The sequence below is a fragment of the Schistocerca serialis genome, chromosome 2, assembly GCF_023864345.2.
Source record: "Schistocerca serialis cubense isolate TAMUIC-IGC-003099 chromosome 2, iqSchSeri2.2, whole genome shotgun sequence".
Taxonomy (NCBI): domain Eukaryota; kingdom Metazoa; phylum Arthropoda; class Insecta; order Orthoptera; family Acrididae; genus Schistocerca; species Schistocerca serialis.
In genome coordinates, this window is record NC_064639.1 from 900,876,692 (window position 1) to 900,894,155 (window position 17,464).

The window sequence follows — 17,464 nt, forward strand, 5'->3', positions numbered from 1 at the left end:
GGCTGAGTGGCAAACTTTAGCAATGTGACCTTTTTTATTACATTTGCGACAAACGGCCCAACGCTGGGGGCACTCTGACCGATCATGATGTACAGGGCTATTACAAATGATTGAAGCGATTTCATAAATTCACTGTAGCTCCATTCATTGACATATGGTCACAACACACTACAGATACGTAGAAAAACTCATAAAGTTTTGTTCGGCTGAAGCCGAACTTCAGGTTTCTGCCGCCAGAGCACTCGAGAGCGCAGTGAGACAAAATGGTGACAGGAGCCGAGAAAGCGTATGTCGTGCTTGAAATGCACTCACATCAGTCAGTCATAACAGTGCAGCGACACTTCAGGACGAAGTTCAACAAAGATCCACCAACTGCTAACTCCATTCGGCGATGATATGCGTGGTTTAAAGCTTCTGGATGCCTCTGTAAGGGGAAATCGACGGGTCGGCCTGCAGTGAGCGAAGAAACGGTTGAACGCGTGCGGGCAAGTTTCACGCGTAGCCGGCGGAAGTCGACGAATAAAGCAAGCAGGGAGCTAAACGTATCACAGCCGACGGTTTGGAAAATCTTACAGAAAAGGCTGAAGCAGAAGCCTTACCGTTTACAATTGCTACAAGCCCTGACACTCGATGACGAAGTCAAACGCTTTGAATTTTCGGCGCAGTTGCAACAGCTCATGGAAGAGGATGCGTTCAGTGCGAAACTTGTTTTCAGTGATGAAGCAACATTTTTTCTTAATGGTGAAGTGAACAGACACAATGTGTGAATCTGGGCGGTAGAGAATCCTCACGCATTCATGCAGCAAATTCGCAATTCACCAAAAGTTAACGTGTTTTGTGCAATCTCACGGTTTAAAGTTTACGGCCCCTTTTTCTTCTGCGAAAAAAACGTTACAGGACACGTGTATCTGGACATGCTGGAAAATTGGCTCATGCCACAACTGGCGACCAACAGCGCCGTCTTCCTCTTTCAACAGGATGGTGCTCCACCGCACTTCCATCATGATGTTCGGCATTTCTTAAACAGGAGACTGGAAAACCGATGGATCGGTCGTGATGGAGATCACGATCAGCAATTCATGTCATGGCCTCCACACTCTCCTGACTTAACCCCATGCGATTTCTTTCTGTGGGGTTATGTGAAAGATTCAGCATTTAAACCTCCTCTACCAAGAAACGTGCCAGAACTGCGAGCTCGCATCAACGATGCTTTCGAATTCATTGATGGGGACATGCTGCGCTGAGTGTGGGAGGAACTTGATTATCGGCTTGATGTCTGCCGAATCACCAAAGGGGCACATATCGAACATTTGTGAATACCTAAAAAAACTTTTTGAGTTTTTGTACGTGTGTGCAAAGCATTGTGAAAATATCTCAAATAGAGCTGCGAAATTGCTTCAATCATTTGTAATATAGCACGACGCACGGGACGGCGTCAGGGGCCGGCGGCCGGAATTCTGTTTACGCGCCGTGCGGGAGCGGCCGTAACAGCCGGATTGTACCGCTTGCACATCGTCCACCCCGGACACAGTGGACGTGGACATGACGCCCTGAACTGCCGCGACGTCGCACCACGCTTCCAGCTGTTGACCTGTGGCATGAGAAACTTCATAAGATTGAGCAATGGACAGGACTTCCTCGAGGGAAGGGTCTTCTAACTGCAGGGCCCGTTGCCGGACCTCCCTATCAGGGGCCGAACGAACAATGACGTCGCGTACCATAACGTGGGCATACGACTCTCGCGACTGCTCCGTGACAAAATGACACTTGCGACTAAGACCGTGCAGGGTAGTGGCCCACGCCCGGTAAGACTGATGGGGCTGTTTCTTGCATTGATAGAACTCGACCCTAGCCGCCACAACATGCGTGCGGCGGCGATAATATGAAGACAGTAATGAAGACAACGCATCAAAAGACAAGGACGAGGGTTCCTGCAATGGCGCTAGCTGCTGCAAAACTTGATACAGCGAGGGAGATATCCAAGACAAGAAGAGAGCACGACGTACCTCCACATCGGCAACATGAAACGCCTGGAAATGCTGCCGAAGGCAATGTTCATATGCGTCCCAATCCTCCGCCGTCTCATCATACGGGGGAAAGGGAGGAGGGAACGGCGCTGGAGCAGACTGCGTGGAGAGTAACGCCGGAAGCACTTATTTCATGGGGGCCATGAGCTCCGTCTACTGCTCAACCAAAACCCGCACTAAATCCTCCATGCCATGGAGAAGCTACGAAACCGGAACAACAACGCAACACGCGAAAGAACGACCCTACTCGTCGCCAATTGTGTAGTAACACTGTTCACGTTTACGTAGCACTCCACTTAGCATAGACCGGGACTGTGTCCTAGGCAGGCCCGATGTTAACTGACTGGGCATGGCCCGTGTTGCCTGAGTTGTTGTTGTTGTTACGCCGGCAGAGGTCGCGTCCGAATTCTCGCGTGACCTCTGGTGGACGGGACTCTACTTGCGGCAACTACCGTCCGTGATGCGCCGTGTCGATGTGCGTCTCCCGCGATCTTTCTGGTGGCTACTGCAGTGTGTGTGTGTGTGTGTGTGTGTGTGTGTGTGTGTGTGTGTGTGTGTGTGTGTGTGTGTGTGTGTTTGTCAACTTTAAAAGAAGGCCTCTTGGCAAAGCATAGCAGTATTTTTGCTGTGTCCTCCATATGATAACCACCAATCCAACATAGTGACTTTGGGAATAGCTAATAACTGTAAAGAGTATGTTTAATGTAAAAAGAGAGATGCCAACCATAGTGCCTCTTCATGTTGGAAGTGTTCTAATATTTCTCAATAGATACTCACCATAGCAATTTCATTGAACAGCTTACATTGTTATAGAAATTTATTTGTTGTGATAAAGAAAGGACATCGACTATATTGTCTTTATGTAAACTGTTTTGAATGATGTAATTGGGTATGTTTCAAAACGACAGAATGTTTGTAATGGGAAAAGTTAAAAGGAAATTTATGCTGGAGGAAATTTAAAAATTTCAAATGTAATTTATTTGTGATGTGGACATTTATTTTGTTGAAAAGAATCTCAGTATTATTATTTTGTTGGAAATATATTTCTCACAAAAGTTTGTAAAATAATTTTGATGTATTACTATCGAGTCCAAGGTGTAGAAATTTGATAATACTGTAGAAGAATTTTCATGTTTTCATTAATATGTAGTTCACCACTGAATTTTTTGATGGTTAGACTCGGTTAAAAAAGTCTGCGGTTAATTTGTTTGACTTTCTTCAGGTAAAAAGGTACTTTATAATAATCACGCTCTTCTATGGACCTCAAACATACTTGAAAGTAATTTTCAGTTCATAGGAGGTGTGTAACGTAGCAGAGTATATCGAGTATTTATTTCTTGCAGTGAAGTATGTGATCTTAGAGTATGTCTATTCTGGAGCCAGAAAGAAGAGCAATTTTCTTTGTTCTCAGCTGCAAGGAGCTAATACTGAGCACCCAAATTGTCAGCCAATAGGAATTAAACATTTCCTGCACTTAGGAACAGCTTTGTATGCTGCAGTTCTGTTAGCTCTGGAACCATCTTACTGTGTAGGTCATGTGCCCCACAGTTTTCGGCTAAGATGGAAAGTATCATTTATTCTTTTGCTTCTGTTACCGTAATTATGAAGCAACTATAGGTCTAAACAGTTTAGTGGAAGTCTGGAAATTTTGAGTAACTTAGCCTGGAAGTTATTTGCATGTGAACTTCCCCCAAAACAACTTCACATGGTGTGTTTCATGAACATTCTTGGAAGTTTTGGGTGAGCACATCTTCTTAAGAAGACAACTGAATGACTTGATACAGTAACTCATAAAGAACTGTGCGTCAGTGGCTGTATAGACCATAGAAATTATTCGGGTTGGACTGATAGATTTCTGGCTCCTTTCACATGTGAAATCTTCTAGTAAAACAGTAACCAACTTGCATGATAATTGTTTCAGTACTAAGTACAGATTTGGTAGCCATTTACAACTTCTTTCAGAGGCAATAAACCTTAATTAATTGAAATTTAAAAGCTTTTATGCCAGTTATTAAAAAACCTAAAAGCCCAATATTTTTTACAAAACTTACACATGCTGCCTCCAAGCTTGAGTTATACGTCTTTTGCCGGTACGTATTTAGTGAGTCTTTCATCAGCTGAGACAGTACCTATCAACACAGAGTGAAGGGGGTGTACATCACGAAGCGTTTTGAGGTAGGTGGACTAAAATTTCTGCACTGAAACTCCAGGCACAGACTTTTATGTCGAATTGTTATCTGAACTAGATGTAGAAGGGTGTTGGAGGTATGAATGTGCCCTGCTGATTGTTGGAGGCTGGAACATGCCACGTTGAATGCTGGAGGTCTCACAAAGGCCTTCACAAACAAGCACCCTCCCTGCCCCCTCCCAACCCTAGCCCACAAACAGTTTCCCCATGCCATATCCTTGCACATTCCAAATCCTCCCTCCAACCCCAAGAATCATCTACAAAGCAGTGCCTCCCTCATCACCCAGTACCATCCTGGAACAGAACAACTGAACCATAACTTTTATCAGGGTTTGACCCTACCCAAGATCCTACCCACCCCACCTAAAGTGGTGTTCCGTTGCCCTCCCACCTACACAAAATTCTAGGCCATCCCTGTGCCTCTCTCACTCTCAACCCTTGTCACTGGGACCATTTCACTGTGGAATATCCAGGTGCAAGACCTGCCCAACCAACCACCACTTATTAATCCAGTCCTGTCAGAGGCTTATCCCACCCCATCAGATGGCTGGGCCACCTATGAAAGCAGTCATGCCATATACCAACTCTGCTGCAAACACTGCACAGCTTTTTGTGTTGGTATGACTAACAATGAACTATCCACCAGGATGAATGGCCAACACCGAACTGTTGCCAAACTTGACCACCCAGTGGCATAGCATGCAACTGAGCATAACATGCTCTATTTCAATAGCTGCTTCATAGGCTGGGCCCTTTGTGTCCTTACTTCCACTTCCAGTCTCTCTGAATTATGGAGATGGGAATTATCCTTGTAGCACACCAATAATCTCCAGTCCCCACACTTGCCACACAACAGTTTCCCCTTCCTCAGTCCTATCACCCCCTCCCAGGTCCACATCCCCATGTCATCATCAGTGTGCACCTCTCACCGTCGCCCTCGATATCTATACATCACATGCCTAGCCTGTGCATCTGCCAACCTTCCCTCCCAAATTCCCAGACAGCAAACCAGCTGCCCAAGAGCCACTAGCCACATACCCCCATAACTTCCTGTCTCTTGCCTCTCTCCTCCTACCAACCCCATCCAATACAACCTGCACCCCAACCTAGTCCACCTACCATGCAGCAGCAATGGCATTGTGCGTGTCCAGCTGGTGCCATGCAAGGATATAAGTACGTGTGTGTGTGCATGCGCAAATGGTAGGGAAATAAGTGTGAGTGTGTGTGTGTGGGGGGGGGGGGGGGGGTGTACTTGCATGCTTCTGCATGTGTGTATATTTCAACTTTAGCATGAAAAATAATTATTTCGGAAGCCAGGAACTTTTCTTTCATTTTTTGTGTTTGGCAGTGAATATCTGATTACAGAGTGAAATTTTTTCATTCTGGACATAAATCAGTTTTATCAGCTCTTATAATACAGATGAGTTTCCTACTTAATAAAGAAATAACAGGCACCACACATTTAATTTATAAAATTGATATGTTGTGTTCTTGACAATGGAATCATTGTAATTCAGTCAATATTAAACCAGTACCTACTAATAGTACGTATGACCAATGCTGCCTTTCTCAGTTAGTTTCACTGACAAAATTTTCTTGGATTGTGGTGAATAACAACACTGTCTAGCAAAAAAATATCAACAAGATCTGTATTTGTCAAGAAAATCTGACTGAACTGATGAGTCGGAAAATTGTTGATATATTATTTCATGATGCTGCTGTTATTTGAATCTTATCTAGATAGCTGAAGAAGTCATATACATTACGAATACAATAGGAAATGTCTCAAGATTATCAGGAGAACTTACCTCACATTTCTTGAGTTTCTGCTTGAGAAACACTTCCGCAGCAGCACTGCCAATGAAGTCCAGAAGATAACAATGGTCACAATACGATAGTCAAACGGATTCTTCATGGAGAAAACGGGTATGCAACCCATGGACCAATCAAAGCACAGCCATTCAGGGCACAATAGTAACCAGGCATTGAGAGCATAGATGTAGTTGTAAGTAAGAAACTAAATGAACAAAAAAAAGAGTTTTTGTTAGATATAAATCTTGAATTGTTTCCTTAGAGTAAATATTAAAAAAAAAAAAAAAAAAACTAAAAATGAATAAATAAAGCTCAAATGTGAATCAACAACAAATAGCTACATCCATCAGAAGGAGGTCCAGTAGAGCATCAATTATCCAAATACCAATTACCTGAAACATTAGCTAAATGAAAACACTCCAATCAGTAAATTCAAATTTGCACACACACCATGCAGAAGTTTCAGTGGCACTGGGCTGGCCAGTGTAGCAATAACCACCTCCCTGCTAAATGTCATTTTTGATGTTCTGTGTTGATGCCTAAACCTTCCATGTGGCTGATCATGCTGTTGAGACATTCACAAAACATATTGTTCCTAATATTTTCAATAAACTACAGATAATAGATCAGTTGAAGAAGGCTGCCAGTGGATCAAGCTTATCTCAGGAAGATGGTTCAGAAATGCAGTAATGCTGGGTCTTAAAAGGGACAGAGATGTCACTACAAAATTTGCAAGTGTACTTCACAGTGTAATTGTACAAAACTCTGCCACAGTCCACAGCCATAATTGCACCATGGTCACCTCCAGCAGCCACAGAGACCTGTCAGCACCGCAACCCTCTGCTGTCAGGCCACTTTCACGTCAGCCTCCTTCCGACTGATGACATCTGCATCTGTAACACAGGCCCTGTTTGAGACTTTTGACATGATCCAGAAACACACCTTCTTCTGTACTGGTCATCATTTTACAGCATCACTTAAACATCAAAGACCAGCCCATCATCACTGAACAGGTTGGTAGTAGTATGAATTCCAATCTCTTCTACCCGTGCCATACTTACATCACAGCTGCCATTGCTGTCAATGAGACGTGAACTGTCGTCTGCTAACTGGCTGCGTGGGTTGCTCACAGCCAGCCACCCCACTGCCAACACCACCACATGGTCCGAGACTCACAGTGAGGTACAGTCACTTTGGCACTGCTACTACATGGACTCCACGGTCTGTGTTTGACACCCAGGACAGTTTTACTGGAGACGAGCCCATCTACCCCTGGGCAGTTGTTGCTCCACCACCCCCGCTGTCCTACATAGCCATCGTCACTTGTCACAATGTGGCAGGAGTAGTAATCAGTTACAGAATTCAAGTAACTGCTGATCAAGTTTTTGGACCTGTCTGGTTGTGTTTTTTCCTTTGCTTTCCTTTCTGTTTGGGTATATTGTACTTGTGTGGCAGTAATAGTAAGCAAAATATCTGTCAGTAAGAGACTGATAACCCTGGAGATGATTCGGCATTTGGTGGATAAGATAGTTAAAGTTCAAACAGATAATAAAGCTTTGCATAGAGAAACAGATTGTTTAAAGGGTGAAAGCAAGGAATGGTCAACTTCTAACATGTCCCCACACATCTTTGATGCTAGTACTGCCTAGTTAGTAGCCCCATTTTCTGGTAAAAGAGGGGAAGATCTTTTTATCTGTTTTGATAGTTTGCACATGAGTTATGGAACTGGTGTACTGAGCAGTTTCAAATTTAAAATTAGTAGGACACTAGAAAATAAGTAATATACAATGAGAAGCTGTGGGATGCTCAGTCCTTCAGAGACTTTCAGGAAGGGTTAGTGGATCATTACAGGAAAAAGGATGCTTCTAGGAATTATCATGAAAAACTTAATGGTGTAATTAAAAAACAAGGGGAATCAGTAGAAAGTTTTGTAGACCGTTTCAGGAAAATCAATATTTATATACATGAAATGATGGAAGGTGATAGTGTCAATAAGCCCATTCTGTAGGAAGCAGAACAATGGACACTTGATGCATTTTTGTGGGGACTATTGGCTGAAATGTCATGAAAAGTTGCATGGATTTCCCAAAAACCTTGGAATATGTGGTAGAAACTGCGGCAGCTTCAGCTGAAATTTACTCAGTGACTAGGCGGAGGGGGCAGCAATTAGTTTTTACATCAGTGCACAATGTTCCCAATAAGTCTGACCACTTGGATATCCATGTGCAAAACCAATGACAGGCATCTGTCTAACTGGCTATGTAAAGGGAAGATTGTGTAAGTTTTTGTTGGGTACAGGATTACAGGTATCCATGACGAACAAGTGTTTATTTGGTGCCATAAATTTGAACCACCACGTTTCAGACTAAGTGGTGGGGTGGTAATACTGTTCACTCCCTCTGTTCAGTGCTACTGAATTCCTGAGTGAGTAAGAGGGTTGAGGGGGTGGGGGGTGGAAGAGGTAGAGGGATTTTCAGGTGTGTGTTGAACTTCTCACAAGCTACGACATCATTCTTGGGCTAGATTTCCTAGCAAAACTTCACACCAAAGTCGATCTATAACAACAAATAGTGGAGCTGGGTGGGACATTGTTCAATCTTGATTTTACTTCTGAAAGAAATGAACTGTCATAAGGAATATCTGCGACATCAAGCAGGTAATTTAAAAGTGCATACATGATCTCTCTTAACTTGTGGGATGTAACAGTGAAAGGTAAGGGAAGGTTGCTCTGGATGAACACAGGAGCTGATCTGCTGATTAATATTTATGTGTGAGAGAGTCCCTATCAGAAAATGGGAAGTTGGATCAGGCACTATGTTTACCCTTAGTGCTGGAAATTGACAAAAGTTGAGGGACGCCTTTCAATGTAGACAGTATTAGTTTGGAAGAGGTGAAGTTATCATCAAGAGGTGCACTGACAGGTAACTTAGAGGTGTTATAAGAGGATGACTTGAATACGGATTTTAGTGCAGAATACCCACTATAGGTGTCACATCCAGAAGGATGGCATGCTGTGGGGTATGAAACTGAAGTAATGCATGCACCACCTAGATGATATCATTCTATTCTGCAAGGACAACCAAGAGCACATGGTGCATCTATCAGAAGTCTTTGGTCGATTAAATGTGGCACAACTGACCCTTAGCTTACAAAGTGTCACTTTGTATTATAGATGGTCCACTGTTCAGGTCATGTTACAAACTGACCTATGATTTGTATAAGTTGTAAAGAATTTCCCAGTACCTAACACAGTAAAGGATTTACAGTCATATTTTATGATCACTAATTTTTATAGAGAATTTATTCCAAAATTTGCAGATGTAATGAGACATCTTGTGCATTTGCTAAAGAGTAAGTAAAGTTTCACTGGACTCTAGATTGTGAAGCATCATATAAACAATTAAAAGATTTATTAAGCATGGTCCTATCCTCGCATTTCTTGACTATGAAAAACAGTTATACTGTTGTGTGACTTAGGCAACCACCATATTCTTGGCTCTGTTTTGAGGCAAGAGGTAGATGGGAGGGAACACATAACAGCTAATGCTTCTAGACTGTTCAATAAGGCAGAGAACAACTATTCATCTAAAAAAATTTGCACTAACTTTCAGCATCACCCGTTTCCATTGTTATCTGTATGGGCAACAAAAAATTTGCACTAACTTTTAGCATCAACTATTTCCATTGTTATTTGTATGGGTGACATTTTAGGGTCATAATGGATCATGCAGCACAGAAATGGCATCTGGGACTAAAAGATAGAACCAGTTGTTTGACACACTGGGCTTTATGGGTAAGTTAATTTGATTTTGAGGTTGTACATCATCCAAGGAAATCTCATGGAAATGGATGATTGGTTGGTTGGTTGGGTTAAAGATTAAAGGGACCAAACTACAAAGGTCATCGGTCCCTTGTTTCATAAAAACACAGAGCACAGGGGAACTATCCACCAGTCAAGCGAAGCACTACAAGAAAAACTCCAGGGGAAGAAAAGCCCCATGGTCCATTGTAAGACAACATGGAAAACAGAGCACAGCAACAAAAACAACATAGAGAACAAAGGCAGAAGGAATTAAAACTGCACAGCAGAGAACTGTGGCTGGCTGATCACGAAAATAATAGGATGAGCCAGCCACTCTGCAAAAAAAAAAAAAAAAAAAAAAAAAAAAAAAAAAAAAAAAAAAAAAAAAAAAAAAAAATTTAAATGGACCTATAAAAGCCGCTTGCGCGAATAAAACTTAAAACCCGATCTGCCATAGAGACATTGTCACCTAAGAGAGATGATAAAGCACCCTGGAGATTAAAAGTTCGCCTGAGGGCGGTTAAAAGAGGACAGTCCAACAATATATGGGCCACCGTCATAAGCGCACCACAGCGACAATGAGGGGGGTCCTCTCGACGCAGCAGATGACCATGCGTCAGCCAAGAGTGACCAATGCGGAGCCTACAGAGAACCACAGAGTCCCTCCGAGAGGCCCGCATGGAGGAACCCCACACAGTCGTGGCCTCCTTTACACGCCGCAGCTTGTTGGGTACAGACAGGGTGCGCCATTCGTCGGCCCACATCCCAAAGACCCGACGGCGTAACACCGATCGGAGATCAGTTGCCGGGAGGCCGATCTCCAACGGCAGTTTGCGGGTGGCTTCTTTAGCTAACTTGTCGGCGTGTTCGTTGCCCGCTATCCCAACGTGTCCCGGGGTCCATATGAACACCACTGAATGGCCACGTTGTGCAAGAGCATGAACGGACTCCTGGATGGCAACAACAATGGGATGGCGTGGGTAGCACTGGTCAAGAGCCTGGAGACTACTGAGAGAGTCACTGCAAATGACAAAAGACTCGCCAGTGCTGGTACGAACACACTCAAGGACACGAAAAATAGCTGTTAGCTCTGCAGTGTAAACACTGCAGCCGTCCGGCAAGGAGCGCTGGTCGACATAGTCCGCATGAGCATAAGCGTACCCCACACGGCCATCAACCATCGAGCCATCGGTATAGATAACCTCCGAGTCACGGGATTCGTCGAGGAGAGCAAGAAATTGGCGGCGCAAGACTGCAGGAGGAACTGAATCCTTTTGCCATTGGGAGAGGTCCAGCTGAAGCTGCGGCCGACGGATACACCAAGGTGGTGTATGTGGGCGGACCTGAAAAGCAGATGGAAGAGGCAAAGACTCGAGTTCACTAAGCAGGGACTGAACACGGATCCCAATTGTATGGCCTGAGCGCGGCCGCCGGCGTGGAAGATGGACTGCCGCATCGGTGAAAAGGAGACGGTAGTTAGGGTGACGGGGAGAACAACGGACATGGGCAGCATAGTTGGCTAAGAGTTGTTGACGCCGAATGTAGAGCGGAGGAACCCCAGCCTCAGCAAGTAGGCTATTAACAGGACTGGTGCGGAATGCTCCTGTCGCCTGTCGAACCCCACAGTGGTGAATGGGGTCCAGCAGTTGCAACGCTGAGTGCGACGCTGAGCCATACGCCACACTCCCATAATCCAGTCGGGACAGCACAAGGGCTTTGTAGAGCTGCAGCAGCGTGTTACGGTCTGCACCCCAAGTTGTGTTGCTGAGGCAGCGGAGGGCATTCAGATGCTGCCAGCACTGACGCTTGAGCTCACGAATATGTGGAAGCCAAGTAAGCCGGGCATCGAACAGCAATCCCAGAAAACGGTAAGTGTCAACAACCCTGAGCTTAGCATCCTGAAGATAAAGCTCAGGGTGGGGATGGACAGTGTGACGCCGACAAAAGTGCATAACACAAGTCTTCGCAGGAGAAAACTGAAACCCATGGGCTAGGGCCCACGTCTGCGCCTTGCGTATGGCTCCCTGCAACCGACGTTCTGCAACGCCAATGGTGGAGGAGCTGAAAAAGATGCAGAAATCGTCAGCATATAACGTGGGCGAGACAGACGACCCTACTGCTGCTGCAAGGCCATTAATGGCCACAAGGAAAAGGGGCACGCTCAATACAGAGCCCTGTGGAATGCCGTTCTCCTGGATATGAAGTGAACTATGGGATGTGCCAATTAAAACGCGGAATGTCCGAACAGATAAAAAATTCTGAATAAAAATGGGGAGAGAGCCCCGGAGACCCCACCCGTGCAACGTGGCGAGAATATGGTGCCGCCACGTCGTGTCATATGCTCTGGAGAGGTCGGAAAAGACGGAGACGAGGTGTTGGCGCCTGGAAAAAGCAGTGCGGATTGCAGACTCAAGGAGGACCAAAGTATCGGCGGTGGAACGGCCCTGACGGAAGCCGCTCTGGCATGGAGCCAGGAGACCCCAAGACTCGAGCAGCCAACACAGCCGTCGACTCACCATGCGTTCCAGCAGCTTGCACAGAGTATTGGTTAAGCTAATGGGCCGATAACTATCCACAGTAAGCGGGTCCTTACCAGGCTTCAGCACCGGAATGATGGTACTTTCTCGAGAAGCGAAAGAAAGCCGTTTGCCTTCCTCCCGGCGTTTGAGCGCGCGAAACGCAGGCGGGTAATTCCCCGACGCAGAGGCCCGAACATAGTGCTGAGCGAAATGCTCGGCGATTGCATCGGCATCGGTGGATACTGCCCCGTTGATGGTAAGCCCTGGGACACCTGTAGAGTACTGCAATCCAAAGATGCGCCGAATCTTCAGCCACACCTGGGAGGGGGAAGTATGGGAACCAATGTTGGAAACGTACCTCTCCCAACACTCCTGTTTCCGCCGTTTGATAAGCCTCCGTACCTGAGCACAGAGACGTTTGAATAAAATGAGGTTCTCCAAAGACGGGTGCCGCTTATGTCGCTGAAGAGCCCGCCGACGTTCTTTAATGGCGGCAGCGACCTCTGGAGACCACCAAGGCACCGACTTTCGCCGGGGGCACCCGAACGAACGAGGAATGGTACGTTCCGCAGCGGAAACAATCGCTGCAGTCAGTGTCTCAACCGCCACATCGATGGTACCATGGGGGAGAGAGTCAACAGTGGCAGCAGAGCAGAACGTGTCCCAGTTTGCCTTGCTAAATGCCCATCTAGGCGAGCGCGCAAAGGAGTGACGCTGTGGTAGTGAAAGGAAGATCGGAAAATGGTCACTACCACACAAGTCCTCGTGGACTCTCCAGTGGACCGATGGTACAAGCCCTGGGCTGCACAACGACAGATCTATGGCCGAGAACGTGCCATGCGCCACACTGAAATGTGTGGCGGCGCCAGAGTTTAAGAGGCAGAGGTCGAGTTGGGAGATGAGATTCTCGACCTCCCTGCCTCGGCCAGTAACCTTCGTTCCACCCCACAGGGGATTGTGGGCGTTAAAATCCCCCAGGAGAAGAAAAGGCGTGGGAAGTTGGGCGACAAGCGCAGCCATTTCGGTCAGGGAGACTGTACCACCTGGAGGGAGATAGACACTGCAGACGGTTATGTCCTGGGTAGTCCTTACACGGACAGCCACAGCTTCCAATGATGTTTGAAGGGGCACAGGAGCACTATATACAGAGGTAAGGACATACACGCAGGCTCCACCTGACACACAATTGTAAGTGCTACGGTTGCAGTAATAGCCCCTGTATCCACGAAGAACAGGGGTCCGCATTGCCGGGAACCAGGTTTCTTGGAGGGCAATGCAGAAAGCAGGTGTCAGGCTTAGGAGCTGTCGTAGCTCAGGGAGATGGCTAAAATAACCGCCACAATTCCACTGGAGGATTGTACAAAGCGTGTCCGGTAGGGGCATGCAGGCACTGAAAAGGCAAATTACTTGGCAGGGTCACATGCTGCCACCGACTGAGCGACGGACGTCACTACGGCCATCGTTTCTGAGGAGACGGCGAGATCCAGGTCATCAGGGGACGCAAAGAGCTCGACCTCGTCCTCAGAGGCTGAGCTGACAGGGAGCGTTGGTGCGGGAACCACTGGGTCCTTATCCTTCTTGGAGAGCTTCCTTTTCTCTCTCTTGTCTTTGGGAGGAGGGTTGTCATGCTGGGAGGGCTTTCCTGACGCATCATCAGGAACAGAGGAAGTGCGTGAAGCCCTTCGACCAGCAGCTGGTGGCTTCTTCAGCCACTGGCTAGTGTCTTGTGAGACACTGGGGAAGTCCTTGGAAGGGACGCCCCCAAGGGATCCCTTCCGAACAAGTGAGGCCGGAGGAGGCTGTTGCGTCCCCGGCTGAGCAGCCGGAGGGAGCTGTCGCTTCCCCGGCTGAGGAGCCGGAGAGGGCTGTCGCCGCTCCGGCTGAGAGGTGGGGACCAACGTCCCCGGTTGCTTGGGGCGCACTGCTCCCAAACTCGGTGTTTTGGGAGCAGTGGAAGAGAGAGCGGCCTGTCCCAGCGGTGGGGCAGACGTTACCTGATTTCTCTGTGGGCCAACAGAGAAGGGAGTCTGTGCAGGAGCTGGTGGCGGCAGTGTGACAGTAGCATAACTCCTCAATATAGGTGTGGGGTTGAGTCGTTCTAATTTCTTCTTCGCCTCTTGGTAACTTAAACGGTCCAAGGTCTTAATTTCTTGTATCTTCCGCTCTCGTTGATAGACTGCACAGTCTGGTGAGCAGGGAGAATGATGCTCCCCACAGTTAACGCAGGTGGGAGGCGGAGCACATGGAGCATTAGGATGTGGAGGTCATCCACAATCACGACACGAGGGGCTGGAAGTGCACCTGGAGGACATGTGTCCGAATTTCCAGCACTGGAAGCATCGCATAGGGGGCGGGACATAGGGCTTGACATCGCACCGGTATATCATGACCTTGACTTTCTCAGGCAAGCAGTCGCCCTCAAAGGCCAGGATGAAAGCACCGGTAGCGACCCTATTATCCTTCGGCCCCCGAAAGACACGACGGACAAAGTGTACACCTCGTCGTGCCAGGTTCTCACGTAGCTCGTCATCAGACTGTAGCAGAAGATCTTTATGAAAAATAATCCCCTGGACCAAATGTAAGGACTTATGGGGAGTGACAGTGACGGGGATGTCACCGAGCTTCTCACAGGCGAGTAATGCCTGGGACTGCGCAGATGAAGCTGCTTGTATCAAAATGGCCCCGCTCCTCATTTTGGAAAGAGATGCCACTTCCCCAAACTTATCTTCGAGATTGTGCACGAAGAAAAGAGGCTTAGTCCCCAAAAACGAATCCCCATCAGTTCTGCTGCATACAAGGTATCGTGGCGAATACGGCTCCTGTCTGTCTGCAGCCCTACGTTCCTCCCATGGTGTGGCTAGGGAAGGGAACGACTTCGGGTTATATGTCACAGCGTTAAATTCCACCTTACCACGCTTAGAGACATTGGCGGTCGGACGACCACCAGATTGAGATTTCACCCGCTTCATTGCGGGGCATCCGCCCCGATGCCACCCACTCCGACCAGGGGCTCTCCCCACGGGCGCCACCCAGCCACAGCAAAGGCCACCTGGCAGGATGGCCGTTGCCGGGAGTCCCGATGCCCCAGAGAGACGAGCATCTACTCCTTGGCTTACGTGGGGAGGTGTCAGCTCAGGCATCGGCAGTACGATCCCTGTGTTGTCAGGGGGCTACAACCTAGAGGGTACATGACGACCCCACCACAACGGGCTGGCTACCGTGCTGGATTTTGGGTGCCATGGGTAGTCCATAGTGATCGTAGGTGCTGGTGGTGACGCACTAAGGGCGGTACTTACACAATACATCAGGTGTCTATGCCCAAAATGAGGGATGGAGGGTGCAGGTACGACGCAAAGACGATCAAGAGTGCCAAGGTCGTAGGGCACAGAGGACTGATGGTGCACCACGTAAGGTGTCCTTCCCCAAAAGGCTCGTACTTCTGTGGAATTTGGAAAAATGGAGGTCAAACCCTAATGGGGACCATCACATTAAGGCCAAAACGTTTGAGACTCCTTTTAGTCGCCTCTTACGACAGGCAGGAATACCGCGGGCCTATTCGTACCCCCGAACCCGCAGGGGGAGAAATGGATGAGCTTAGTAGCAAAATCTCTGCAGTAGAATGTATTGGGGTAAGCACAGAAGAATGTTGCAGACTCAGGCCACTGACCCAACTTGTAAGCTCTGACGATAGAGTGCTGTACATGCAACCAAGGTCCGGCTGCCACATAGATGCACCAGTAAGTTTACAAAAAAAGTTCTGAGACAGGCTCAGAATTCCATTTTGGCAGGACATTGTGGATGATGTGCCACGGAATGTCCTATTTCCGGAAATTACTGGTGGCCAACAAGAAGCAAGATGTAGAGGGTTTCATGTAGAACTGCATTCACTGTGCTCGAAGAGACAAGCTGAGTCGTCAGTGAATCCCATTACAAAGGTTACCTGAGGTGGATAGACCATTTTAAATGACTGGAAGGGACATTCTTGGACCCTTTGCACAAACACCACCAGGGAACTGATATGGATTAAATATAAGTGATTATTTCTCACATTTATTGACTGTCATCACCATGCCAAATCAACAGGCAGAAATGGTGGCATAAGCTATGGTCAGTGAATGTTTACACAATTTGGAGCACCAGAGACTGTGTTAATTGACCATGCCACTAACTTTATGTCTGAGTTACTGAAGTAACTGTGTCAACTATTACGCATAAAGATGTCACTATACCCGTAAACAAATAACAGGACTGAAAGGTCACACTGAACAATAGAGAAATGTTATGTTATCATGTAAATAGTAGTCATAATGATTGGGACACTCTACTACCAAATGTAGTAGCAGAATGTAACTTGAAAGTCCATGAGGATATGGTCTTACCACTGTATGAGGTTGTTCTGGCCAAAAAAATGCCCTCCCCTTTTGAATTATGCAAACCTACCCCAGGAGAAAATATATTGTTTGTTTGAAACTTTGCTGAAAAGTTTTAAAATATCTGGTGCCAGATTACAAAGATCAGTGCAACGGCTCTAGAATAAGAGCGGGACTCACAACAAAAAGGAAAAATTGTCCAAGTACCAAATCAGGCAATGAGTAATGTTATCTAACCCTTGATGCTGAAAGAAAAAATTAAAAAGTTCATTTTGTGTTAACAAAGACCTTATCAGGTAGTCAAGAAAATGTGTCTTGTTAATGTCAAACTGCAACTTCCGATCTTAAGCACAGTGGTGTTAAGTAAGAAGAATTCTGAACTGAAAGTACTATCTCAAATTGCTGGCAGTTCCTTACGAAGGAAAGGGTTGGTGGTAATATGAGAAAGAAGGTAAAATTTTGCACGTAAAGCATGGTGTACCTACAGTTGTTCCAATGCATCAATACACCTTGTCATGAGATGGCTTTGCGAGCTAATTTTTCATGTTTTCCTATTAGCTATTAGAGATATTTGTGATTATACATTACTGTTATGACTGTGTTTGCATTGCTTTTCTGAAGGAGGCTCATGTGTGAGTGTGAAGAAAAATTTTGCTTTGGTAATAGATTAAAATAATTTTCACATAAAATTTTATTTGCAATGTTGGTAGAACATTAAGTGCCTTATTTAGTATAACATCGTGCAG

At 46.4% G+C, this 17,464-nt stretch overlaps 1 protein-coding gene across 1 annotated transcript in view; it reads right to left on the reverse strand.

Moving 5' to 3' along the window:
- Positions 1-17,464, reverse strand: part of LOC126458244 (protein O-mannosyl-transferase TMTC4-like) — a 148,038-nt gene that overhangs the window by 94,043 nt on the left and 36,531 nt on the right. The window contains exon 6 of the mRNA XM_050095143.1: positions 6,024-6,232. Coding sequence (XP_049951100.1) covers positions 6,024-6,232 — 209 coding nt within the window. The remainder of the gene's footprint in view (positions 1-6,023; positions 6,233-17,464) is intronic.